The sequence below is a fragment of the Sylvia atricapilla genome, chromosome W (genome assembly GCF_009819655.1).
Source record: "Sylvia atricapilla isolate bSylAtr1 chromosome W, bSylAtr1.pri, whole genome shotgun sequence".
Taxonomy (NCBI): domain Eukaryota; kingdom Metazoa; phylum Chordata; class Aves; order Passeriformes; family Sylviidae; genus Sylvia; species Sylvia atricapilla.
In genome coordinates this window covers 3413993-3426980 of record NC_089173.1, presented here as the reverse complement: position 1 = coordinate 3426980, position 12988 = coordinate 3413993, and the positions used below count along the sequence as shown (strand labels likewise).

Genomic DNA, 12988 nt, shown 5'->3' with positions numbered 1-12988 from the left:
CATCAGGGAAAAAGAATCAAGTTCAGAATGGTATGAAAGTCAGAACAACTCTGCAAATCTATAGCATGCTGTGCAAAACTGAAAAAAGCGGAGACCTGTAAAACAAAGTAAATCTCTATGTTTCTTCCATATTCTCTGAAAGAAAATGACCCTTGGTCTAGAATTTTCTTTTAATTTTAATTAATTTAGTTAAAGATGGATCACATAGGCCATGAAACAATCCGGAGTTCAAATCTACATTCTTTTTTGGTAAGTACAGCTCTAATGCATGATTGTATTATACTGTTCAATGCAATGGAGAGTAAGTCTATACCATTTAGGGAAACTGAAATGCTTTGCATGTCCTTTTTCCCTGTGATTGTTGTCCTTGTGCCTGGCCTTGGAGGCTGCTTAGAGCAGGCTCTGACCTTGTGTTTTGCTCTCTTCTCTATGCTGATGGGCTGGTTTTAGCTGGGGTAAGGTGAATTTTCTTCCCAGTGGCTGGTATGGGGCTCTGTTTTGGATTTGTGCTAAACACAGGGTTGATAATATAGAGTTGTTTTTATTGTTGCTCAGCAGGGCCTGCACAGAACCAAGGCTTTATCTGCTTTTCATACTGCAATGCTGGCAAGGAGGCTGGGAGTGCAGGGGAAGTTGGGAGATGTGCTGATTTGGCATGGCCTGGATTTTTGGTAGTGGTGGGGGGAGAGGCGGCACAGGGGTAGCTTCTGTGAGAAGCTGCTGGAAGCTCCCACTGTCTGCCAGAGCCAATCTCTGATGACTCTGAAGATGGACAAGCTACTGGCCCAATTAGAGTGATGACATATTTAAGAAAAAAATCAAAACAGTGCATGCACAGTTTTTTCCAGGGGTGGTGAAGTGCCATGGCCACCACTATCTCGGCACAGCCCACAGCAAGCCTTGCTTGCCTGGCTGCCCCTAGACAGCCATGCTGCAGGTAGAAGGGGAGAGACAGCTTCTCCTCCTGGTGCCTTGCATTAAGAAAGGTGTTAATAGCGTCAGTGTTGCAGCAGCAAAAGCATGGTGAGCAATTCCCTGATGTGGAACCTAGATGAAATTGACCTCTCAGTGCTGTAGAATCCTATAGGAATCTTTGAATTGGTGGAACTTGTTGGCAATGGTACCTGCAAGCAACAATTTTTCTTCTAGTCAGAGAAGAAGAGAAAGCGAAGACATGTGAGGGATAACAACATGGTGGCACCAAGGTCAGTGGAAAAAAAGAGAGGGGGAGGAAGTGCTCCAAGTGTTGGAGCCAAGATTCCTCTGCAAGCCATAGTGAAGACTATGATGAAACAAACTGTCCCCCTGTAATGCATGAAGTCCATGGGGGATGCAGAAATCCACTCACAGCCTGTAGGAAAAGTGCTCACACTGGAGCAAGTGGATGACAGAGAAAGCTATGATCCAGTGGGAGACCCAAACAAAGAGAGAGGGTCCCTGGTTCCAGAGATAGAGAGCCCTTGCTTCCAAACTAGAGCAGCCTATCCTTAAAAGACTGCACCCCATGGACGAGTGACCCATGCCACAGCAGTTTTGAGAAGACTGCTTGCCTGTGGGAGGGACCTCATGGCATAGCAAAGACTCCTCTCCCTGAGTGAACAGAAAAAGATCTCAAGTGATGAACTGACCAAAACCCCCACACCCTGTCTCTCTGTACTGTCAGTGGGGAGAAGGGAGGGGCTGGGGAGAAAAAGGTGTTTTAATAGCTTATTTTAATTCTCATTATCCTCCTCTGACTCTGTTAATAATAATTTTACTTTATACCTTTTAATTTGAACCCATTTTGCCCTTAGAGTATTTTCTCCCTATAGTGGTTTTATGTTTGCTGAATTTAGTGTTTGCTTTTTTTTTTACTTTTGGGAGATAGGATTTTGGAGAAAAGGGCAAAACAGGCTTCAACTTAAAAGTAAACAGATAGATTTTATTAATACACAGTAAGAAGAAGAAAATAAGAAAAGACAAAAAACAAATGAAAATTTTAAACCAACCCTTTCTCTTACTACAAATTGTTTATTTTAAACAATGTAAAGAGACAAAACTCAGAACTCCAGGTCAGTACCACTTATAAGAAAGTTTTTTATTCAGTCTTTGAGAGAGAGAAGTTTTTTCTGTTGTTTGGTAACTTCACCGATTGGCGGAAGGGGGGGGGGGGGGGGGGGGGGAAAATCTCAGCTGCAGTTTCCACCCCCATCCCCAGCAGCCAATGGGGGGCCTGGAGGCACAGCCAGACCAAGGCCGGCTCCTTCACACAGGGGGGAAGCAGTGGGGCCTGGCCAGCCTGGGCCACCCCTCAGAGCCTGGGTTACCTTCTCTGGCTGGAAGTAAAAAAGGGCTTGGCTTGGGCACGCTCAGTTTTATGAGTATTACCAAAAGTCGCCTTCAATTCTCTTAGTGGTCAAACCACCTATCAATAAAAAGAACTGCCCCTTGATAAGTCCTTGTCTTTTCAAAAATAAAGTACTAGGTCCTGGCAGGGCAATATTCCATTAACCAAAAAAACAAACTGTATTAACCTATGACACTCCCAATCCTTATCTCAACTTATGAGCCCTTCATTAATTATTTTTCCTTCTCCTCTGCCCAACTGTAGCGGGAGAGGGTAAGCGAATGACTTTTGTGGGTGCCTGGCATTTGCCAGTGTCAAACCACGACAGGAGATGCAGCTGGGACATCTGACCCCAACTGACCAAAAGGATGTTCCAGACCATATGACATCATGATCAGTATATAAAGTGGGGAGAAGAAGGGAGGACAGATGCTTTGAGTGATGGCAGTTGTCTTCCCAAGTCACCATTATGTGTGATGAGGCCCTGCTCTCCTGGAGCTGACTGAACACCTGCCTGCCCATGGGAAGCAGTGAATGAATTCCTTGTTTTGTTTTGCTTGCATACGCAGCTTTTGCTTTGCCTATTAAACTGTCTTTATCTCAACCCATGAGTTTTCAAGCTTCTATTCTTCCAGTTCTCTCCTGGATTTCAGTGGTGGGGGAGCAAGCAAGTTCCTGTGTGGCACTTGGTGGCTGGCTGGGGTTAAACCATGATAGAGACTTAGAAAACCTTATTTGTGACTCAAGACATGGGAGCTGAAGGCGGGATCGGTCTTTTCACCAGAAGAGCTACAGAACTGACATAAAATTGGAAGAGCATTCCACAGTTCTGATAGACAGAATCTCACACACAGCTATGAAGGAGATGGGAACATAGGGACACAGAAGAGTCACTCATCTCATTGTTATAGAAAAGCCCTCAAGTACCAAAGTACATAAAGTTGCAACATCAAAGTAATATTGAAATTTAAACATTCATTTCTGAATACATTGTTTAGTTATTATTTTTATATGATTTTAACTTGATTTTGTTATATAGCAGTAACTGGTTTTGAATCATAAACAGACTAATTCTGACCAGTAGAACATCCAAGAACCAGAAAAATAATGCTCTTACATTTATGGGTCTATGCTGCACACATGGATCCCACATAGACAGCATGCAAATCCAAGTCAACAGGAGCACTGGCTTTTCTTAACTCTAGGAACAGATTGCAACCAGTAACTACACGTCAAAAGTACCTATCATATCTTTTTGGTGGGACCATCTAGGGGTTTGATGCAAAAGCATGGGTCTGTTACAGAACCATCCAGCTTTCTATTTGTGACTATTACTGACTAAAGTGCATATTACTGACTAAAGTACACATTGTCCTGTTTTTAGCTAGGGTAGAGTTAATTTCTTCTCAGTAGCCATTATAGTGCTGTGTTTTGGATTCGGAATGAGAATGGCGTTGATAGCACATTGATGTTTTGGTTTCTGCTAAGTCATGTTGTCCTAGTTTAAAAGACAGGTGTCTGCCAAGGAAGGAAGGAACCTCCCTTGGAATGGAAAATATGAGTCCCTCCCTTCCCTTCAAATTATTATAACTTTGAAATTAAGGGACTTTCAGGCAAAGATATGGGAAAAGGAATAACATTTGTTTACTAGTAAATATGTGTATAACATGGCAAAAAAACAACAACGATGGCAGTAACAGCAAACAAAAACAGAGACCCAACAACAACCTTCTCTAAGCTGTCAAGCACTTTCCCCTTTGGTGTAGTTAGTGACAGCCGGCAGGAGTGCTTTTGGCTCTTGGCCAGGCAGGGCCGGTGCAATGATTTCCCCGCGACTGCAGGGGGTGCTGTGGCTCAAGCTCAGCTATCTCTCTCCACGCAGTAATGGCAGGTGCACCGGCAGGAGAGAGAGAGAAGGGGTTTTCCTTAGCAAACTCACAGGAAGCAATCGGTCTCATTGCCAGTTGGGAAACTGAATGGACTGCAGCAGGAAACCTCGGAAGCAGCAAGCTGGACAGCAGAGGTGGGCACACCCGGGGGTGACAAAATGTAGCAGAAAGTCTGGAGCCCTGCCTGAAGCTGGGGGTTTCCGGGTGTTGGGTTACACTATAGCAAGAAGCCCTGAAGCAGTGGTAAGAACAGCGGGGCTGGGTGGGAAATCACTTTCATGGATAGCTCACCGGTGATGGCTGGTCCCAGGGTCCAGCTGTGCAGACGGTGCAGCCCTGGCGGGGGGGGGGGGGGGGGGGGGGGGGGGGGGGGGGGGGCGGCGGGCTCCCAGCACAGCACACACTGGCTCTGGGCTCCCGAGCAAGCAAAGGAGCAGAGAAGCAAGCCAGAGTAAGCTCCAGTAACAATGCCAAAGGAAAAGAAAAAAGCGGACAAAACCCACAAGACAACAATATCTCTAGTCAGAGACACCATGCCACATGGCCATAGAGACAATCGCTCTGCCAGAAGGAAGCAGCTGCCCCTCACCCCCAACTCGCAGGAAATCCCAGGCTGGATCTCACCTATCATGATACTCCCAGAGCCGGGGGAGCAGGGAGGGGAGGCAGTGACCACCCCAGACACAAAACAAAAATGGATATGAGATTAAAAAAACCATCCCCAAGATACATGCTTATCCTAAGTCAAGGACTTTTTTTTTCCCTTGTCTCATGCTCTTCCAGTCAGGAGGTTTGCAGAAGAAACTGGGAGGGAGCATAGCTGGGACAAGTGATCCGAACTGACCAAAGAGGTATTCCACACCATAGGACGTCATGCCCAGTATATAAACTGGGGGGAGTTACCCAGAAGGGTGGCCAATCTGGGTTCAGGAAAGGAGGGCTGGCATTGGTCAGTGGGTGGTGAGCAATTGCATTGTGCATCACTTGTTTTGTTTTTTTTTCTTTTTATTATCATTATTATTTTCCATTATTATTGTATTTTACTTTATTTTCAATTATTAAACTGTTCTTATCCCAACCTACAAGTTTTACTTCAATTCTTCTCCCCATTCCACTGGGGTAGAGGGGAAGAGAGGAGGGGTTGAGCAAGCAGGTGCATGGTGTTTTGTCTCCAGCTGAGCTTAAAACCAGACAATCCTCTTGGCACCAAATGTGAGGCCTGAAGGGTTGAGATAAGGACAAATCCACCCAGAGTGTGTTAAAAACCTACTCATGAGGACTATGAGGTACTAAGGGATACTCCCAGCAGTCCATAGACAGGAGCTCCTGGATCTGCAGCCAGCACTAATGTATGTCTTGCAATGCTTTCTGTATTTGTCTCTTCAAGGTAGATGATGGCTGGAGCTCCCCAGGATACTGTGAGACTGACTGCAGCAGTTACAGTGGCACCTCTCATGCTGTATTTGGTAACAAGGATAAACATGTACTCTCCATAACAAGCCTCCTTTTCTCCAGGCTAAACAACCCCAGTTCCCTCAGCCATTCCTCACAAGACTTGTGCTCCAGACTCTCCCACCAGCATTACTGCCCTTCATTGGACAGGCTCCAGCACCTTAATGTCTTTCTTGTTGTAAGGGACCAATTAATTTTAGAGTAAGAATGCCTCAATATTGTTGGGGTTTTATTTTGGACTGTTGGTTATAAATCTGTTCTTTTTAACATTAGTGGAAAGTACTAGAAAAGCTGCATGTGTCTTGGCAGTACAAACACATGACAGCACGTGCGCAATAACGGCTCTGTCTCTGGAGCAAATTTCTCCTGACAGCCTATCAGGGTAAAGAGAGCTTCTATCACTAGGGAGACTCTCCAGGTGACCTTCCTCGGATAATAGGACCACAGAAGGGATTACACAGTATATAAGCGACTGCCTCCAAACCTTGAACTGAGCCTTGCTCCTGGCTCCAGTCCTTGCTCTCTCTTGCCTGCAGGCACTGCTGTCTCAATCGCACACCATCCCTACTGCAGCTTGTTGTCCTGCCTCCTTCCCTGCTGCTGATGCATCTCCTGCCTGTCGTGTCGCTTAACGAGCGTCCCACTGTCTGTTGCATGCAGTTCAGGCTGTTAGAATCGCACTGTGAGTGCTGTGCCAAGTGCATGCACGTCACCTGCCAACTGAACATCGACAGTGTGCCACAAATGCCATAGCAATGCTCTAGTGGTATCACTGTCTTTCACTCTCTTCTCTGACTTTTCTATACCCCTGTTAGGGCCATTTATTTTCTTTTATCAATAAATGGTTCAATGGTGTAATATTGACTTCATTTGCATCTAATTTCACCCTAGGAATCTTTATAATTCCCCTGGTCTCACTCTGGGATGAGAAACTTGTAGTGAGGGGTTGTAAGAACTTAAAGAACACAGTTGCCTGTCTCAAATATTGTCAAGGCCACAGAAGGAACTTGCCATAAAATAAGCCACTTCAATGGAAACTTGAGATAAGCACAGAAGGGAGGAATTTGTGACAGGAAGGTACTAATTCCAAGCCTGGCAGAGGCAAGATCTGGTTAGCACATCCTGGTTAATGCAGCCAGATAAAAATTCCCACTGTGGTGAACTGTGTGAAAGGAAGCAACTGCTTATACGCATATCACTGGTCAAATAAAGATCACCCCAAGCATCTTTATTTGCATACAGCATCTGTGGCCACCAACAACCACCAAAGCCCCCTGAAATCTTGGAGGCAGCATACACAGGACACACCCATCCTCGCTTAGCATGCAAATTCACATGTAAATTAGGAATATGCCTCTGTGGATACACAAAACATGGACTGGATAAAGGTGGTACCACCATAAGAATGACCTGGGGACCTCCACCACTGAGAAGCCCAGGGGGAAGAAGGACCAGCAGGACACCACTGGATCCATGGGTGGTGACTATCTCCTGCTTAATCTCTTTCTCTCTCCTCTTTTCTATTTCTTTCCATCTCTCTACCTCACATTTATTGTTAAATAAACTCCATATTTTTGACTTTGGCATAAGGTCTCATTTGCACCTTAATTAAAACAGATTTTAATCTATACAAGGACTTGAATACTAACCAATGACAGAGTCATGTATCCCAAGTGGAAGCTGATGGACAAAACGGCAGGTGTGGAAGTCTTGCAGAAGGGCCCTCAGTGGCTTCATTCATACACAGAATTCTTTTACTCCATCTTTTGTGAAGCAGAATATTCAGCTTTATGCAGCTGAAAGCTTTTTTAAATTAAGGCTGGTAGCAACAGCTACAATTTTAACAGATGTCTTTCCAACACTCTCAACTTGCTCTCACTACCAGATACACAATTCCTTTTCCAGCATGTATACGTTACAACTCGTTGTTTGAATTTTTTGTCCTTGTGAAGTTGACATAAGATGGAAAGTATCATCAGTATATGACAGAGAAAACAGAGGCAATCACTGGAGTGCCTATTTTAAGTCATGTTGCCTGTTGTCTTGGCAACCAGTTAATAAACTCTGTAACTCATTTTTCATCAGTACCTGACAACACCTCTGCAAAATTTGGTATTATTAAGGAGTCTGCTAAGAGCTGCATGTGCTAAGAGCACAAAGTGTCAGAAAATATCTGCTGGCATTTTCATTCTCAATCCTATTTTTCAGGGAAGCATAAATCATCCATAAATTGCCCAGAAGCAGAATATATGATACACAAATACCACTGTGACAATCCATTTCCTTGATAAAAGCACAAAAAGAGCGGATCTGGTCATGGTCCTTGCAATGTCAATATGTACATTGTTTTTCATTATACCTGGCAAAGGATTAGACCTCTAATTCCTCAAGTGAAAACACACAAATGCTTTGACAGGCATTCTCTAGCCTGTATCTTCTTAGACAGTGTGTTGCATATGTTCTCAAGCTGCTTTGAGGAGCATACAAGCATGTACTGAATTGGCCCTGCAATTACCATAATAAACATAATAATCAAAAAAAGTTTCATCCATTAGTCAGACCTCACTATACTAAGAGCTGTCCAGACATACTAAATGACTCTGAAGAGTAAACTGTCCCTATGTTTGAGTTCCACAAAGAGTTCAATCTCAAAAGACTGAAAAAAAGGCTGTTTAATTAAAATTAAATCCCACAAACTATCCTATCATTTTGGATGAATACTTTCCTTGGACAAGAGGTCATCTAGTTTTTCAAATTCCAGAGAATTTCTGTATTCAAGAGAATACATGTTTACAATCTTCTTTATTACAAATGTTGCCAGTTTCCCTGATTAAACACTCAAAATTCAACATTTGTTGAAGAGAAATCAAAAATTCTAAAATTTTATTGACAAATGGCAAGGAAAAAACCCCTGCTTCCTATCAAACATAGGAGAAGACATAAAGGAGCCTCATAAAGATTCTACATCAGACAACCACAAAGAGAATAGAGAAACTAAAATATTGTCCTCTGATCTGTGCAGTGGAATTCTGAAGGTGTCAATGGGCTTCTCCACAAAATCTGAGAAATTAAATTGGTCAAGAGGGCAAGATTTATTCCTGGATGTTCCCTCTTTCCCAGTTTCAGGCATCCTTAAAGCTCTTTCAACACAGATTTTGGCAGCTTATTGTTTAAAGACTGAACAGTGCTTAGAAAGAATGTTTTACTCTCTATAGATATGGAAAAATCTGCTATAATCTATGCTATGAAGAATTAGTAACACAAGACATTTGGTACATTATTCAGGACCATCAGGTTAATGATGTCATGCTAGCAAGACATCAAGACCTCTTTGTCAACAGTGTATAGCAACTGACCATAGGAATGTGATGCAGTAGTATGATACATTTCATATCCCTTTTCACTTGTCTTGATTATGGCTGGGATAGAGTTAATTTTTTCCTTAGTTGCTGCTATAATGCTGTGTTTAGGATTTGGTATGAGAATAATGTTAACACATTAATGTTTTGGTTGTTGCTAAGTATTGCTTACCTGAAGTCAAGGAATTTTCAGTGTCTCACACTCTGCCAGTGAAAAGGTACACAAAAAAGCTGGGAGGGAGCATAGCCAGGACAGCTGACCCAAACTGGCCAAAGAAATATTTCACATCATAGAATGTCATGCTCAGTATATAAATTATGGGAGTTAACCAGAATGGGAGCCAATAGCAGTTCAGGGATGGGTTTGGCATCAGTCAGTGTCTTGATTTGGGAAGACAGGTATCTGCCAGGGAAAGCTGGAGCTTCCAAGGAATGGAGAATGTAAACCACCACCACTACCCCCTTTTTTCCAATTATACTTTTTCAGTTAAAAGCTTTTAGGCAAAATATTTTGGAAATAAAAATAGCAGTTCTTTACTAGTATGTATAACAAAGAAAAAAAAAGAAAAAAACCAAAAACCCCTACAGCATTTATAACAAAAAACAGTACCAAGAAATTCGAGGACTTTGCTTCACAAAAACCCAGGGCAGTTTGGTCTCGGTGCCTTTGTAGGATCCTCAGAGCACCAAGCTGGAAACAGTGGAAAAGTCCCAGGCTGGTGGCTGGGATGGCAGGAACTCCCGGCAGGCAGGGGCAGGGTGTCCCAGCAGGGCAAGGGAGTGCAAGGTCACGCAGTAGCAAGGCGGGCAGTGCCAAAGAAAACCTCGACAGCGGGACAGGGCTGGCCCAGCTCTCACAGGGCGGCAGAGAAGCTCAGAATTCCAGGGCGAGCAGATGATGGTAGATTTCCCAGGACTGGACTCCTCCAGAGGCAGTGAACTCTTCTAGCAGGAGCACCAACCCAGCTGTGCTTTCTCCCCGAACGCCGAAAACCAGACAGCCAAGCTGCCCCAAGCTCTGCCCTTTACCTGCCCCAAAACTCCTTAGAGTAAAAAGGAACAAAACTTAACCCCCAACAGTCAGCAGGTGGTGATCAATTGTATTGTGCATCACTTGTTTTTCTTGGGTTTTATCTGTCTCCTCCTTTTTATTGCCATTATTATTATTATACTTTGTTTATTTAACTGTTCTTATGTCAACCTACAAGTCATACTTTTTTATTCCTGATTCTCCTCACCATCCCATCAGGATGGGGGATAAGTTAGAGCGTGGCTGTGTAGTACTTAGTAGTTCCTTGGGGTTAAACCATGACATCATCATACTTAAAAGGTGTTCCTGAAGTCGGAATTTATAACATTCATCAATACTAGGTTGTACTAGTCATTGCGCACATGGCCACAATAATTACACCAATAAAAGCAACCTATACTTCTTGGAGAAAGTTATATATTTTAATACAAAAACCAAGATTAATCTCTCATACACTTGCTAACTGTTATAAATGCCTATTATAAAGTTGGCTTTACGCAAGATGTGTACTATATGATTAATAACGTTGTGGTAAGGATAAAGTTTTTATTTCTGCTGTTAGTAAAGAAAATTAGGCATAGTGGTAGTAGTGATATAGTATGCTTAAACTGTCTGTTTGGCTGGGATAACATCCAGTGAACATGTAAAGAAGACTCTGCTATTGATACACCAACTACCAACATCTACCATCTGAAGAAAGCATGGACCAAGGCCCAATCTGGAGGTGATAATGAAGACACAGCCAAGAAACACGCATGCTCTAAAAAGGCGGACCCAAGGAGGGGCCATGCAAAACAGTCCCTGGAATATGGAAACTAGTTTATGGAAAAATATGAATATTCAACAGATTGATACAACAGAAAGGGTATTTAAAGAAAGTCTCTGAAATAGCAATTTGTGGACTTGGCTAAATGCCAAGTCACCCTGCCAGCCATACTTTGCTTTTTTATCTCCTAATTTTCTTATCTTTTATTAAACCTATTTCTTAAAATTCACAAAAAAAGTGAATCTCGTTTTTCACACTAACCATTTGCATTAAAGTAATGAGATGCTAGAAAACTAACCAAATACTTGATTTCCATGCACTGGTATAAAATGATATTTTACACTTCACAAAATTGTTGGGTTTTTAAATTTATTTTATGAATCCTCTGAAGGAAGGACAGTCTTGAAGAAAACACAGCAGAAGAGATGTGGCCTTTAAAATTCTAGTTTCTTCATACAAGCCAAAAAAAGTTCCTGAGTCAAGTTAGACCCTCTACCCCTCAGCTTTTTCATACCAAGAAAAAGAGTCTAAGCCCTTTAGGGACAAACATGGGGTCTGAGCCATGCTCGTACAACAGCCATGATGCCATTTCTGGCTCTATCAAACTGTAGAGCTAACCTTTCAGGTTATTTACTGTATGTGCTCTACCTACCACAGTGAGGAACAGCTTCAGTCTCCAGAACTACTAGATTGGTGCTACACAAACAAACTGCTCAGTCAAAAAGTGAGTTTCACTTAACTTTAAAAGTGGCATAAAACTAACATCTACTGCCAAAATAATCATGGTGAGATACATGAAGCTAAACTAAAAGGCTGATTATTTAAATATTTCAGACATTTCCTGTTGTCAGAAAGTTAAAACGAACTATATTTTTCAGGCTTTATTTAAAAACAAGAAAAAGCATTAATTGTAGAGAACCACAAATGAAAGAGGACCATCCAATACCTGAGTGTATTTGTTAAATCTGCTCATTAAATAAACATACAAAACTTTGACCAACATTTTCAAAAACTCACCTTGAATTTCAGGAGAGAATCGAGCTGAATGGCAAGACACAAAAAGTTTTAGTTCTTGATCCAAGTTGCATTCAATTAAGCTTGTATCCCATGATCGGATTCCTAAAATTTAAAATGCAAAACATGTCTACCTTGATATATGAGTACTGTTTTAATTGATTATTTCTCCATTTACACAAATGACATTTGCATATTTCTAAATTTCAAAACCAACCTCTAAAGTTGGGGTCCCTTTTTGAGAGGTCGGGCCGAGCTACGACATCCACACCGAGACCGTGTTTCATGCCGCACTGGCGTTTATTGTTTGTCTCTTCATATTTATTCTCTTGCGACTTTATTGACATTACAAGGCACTTAAAAAATGTACACATTTGCTGCCTTAAGGAGGCTTCCGTATTAACACTATGAAACTACATATGAACACCCGTTAGAACCTGGAACACCTTAAGGGAGAGAGGTGAATTTTTTGCTGCACCACAACCTGAATTTTTGCTGCGCCACAAAGGCCCACCGGTTCTGCAGGCCAAGGGCCCAGTCTGGAATTGCTCACCTTATTCCAAATATTTCTGCAACAAACCTCTACTCCTTTTAAGCCATGAAGCTATCCTTTGCAAAGTGCTGAGCATGCACAAAAAGCACTCTGGATGGGGATCAGTCACAAGCAAGAGGAAATCTGCCTTTCCAAAAGGTAACAATCATTCAAGGTTCCTGATTTATGACTCCTGGTTCCAACATTCTAATAGCCACATTATGAGATGTTCTGGAATCTACTTTAAAATAGCAATACACTGTTTCATAAAACTGAAAAGACTGAATCACTCAGGGGATATGTTAGTCCTATTGCAAGACAATTGTATGAGAAAAATAAAGATAACACATAGCATGTTGCAAACTAATATTTAAATACAAAATATTAAATTGCTGACTTCTTCATTCAAAAGCTTTGAAGCATTCCATATTTAAATTAAAATTTAAGTGATCTGTTATAATTGTAATATCAAAATCCTAGTTTTAAGACTTTAAAATGCTATGCTTGATCTTTTTTATTTAAAAAAATAAATCTCATCTCTATTCACTACCACTATTCCCCCAGATACTTAGGAAGTGAGACACTTGGCACATATATGATCATAAAATAGGGGTAGATAT

At 42.0% G+C, this 12988-nt stretch overlaps 1 protein-coding gene across 1 annotated transcript in view; it reads right to left on the bottom strand.

The window, feature by feature from the left end:
- LOC136373321 (microtubule-associated protein 1B-like) overlaps positions 1-12988 on the bottom strand; it is a 134186-nt gene that overhangs the window by 109891 nt on the left and 11307 nt on the right. The window contains exon 2 of the mRNA XM_066338215.1: positions 11840-11941. Within this exon, the coding sequence (XP_066194312.1) occupies positions 11840-11941 (102 nt within the window). The remainder of the gene's footprint in view (positions 1-11839; positions 11942-12988) is intronic.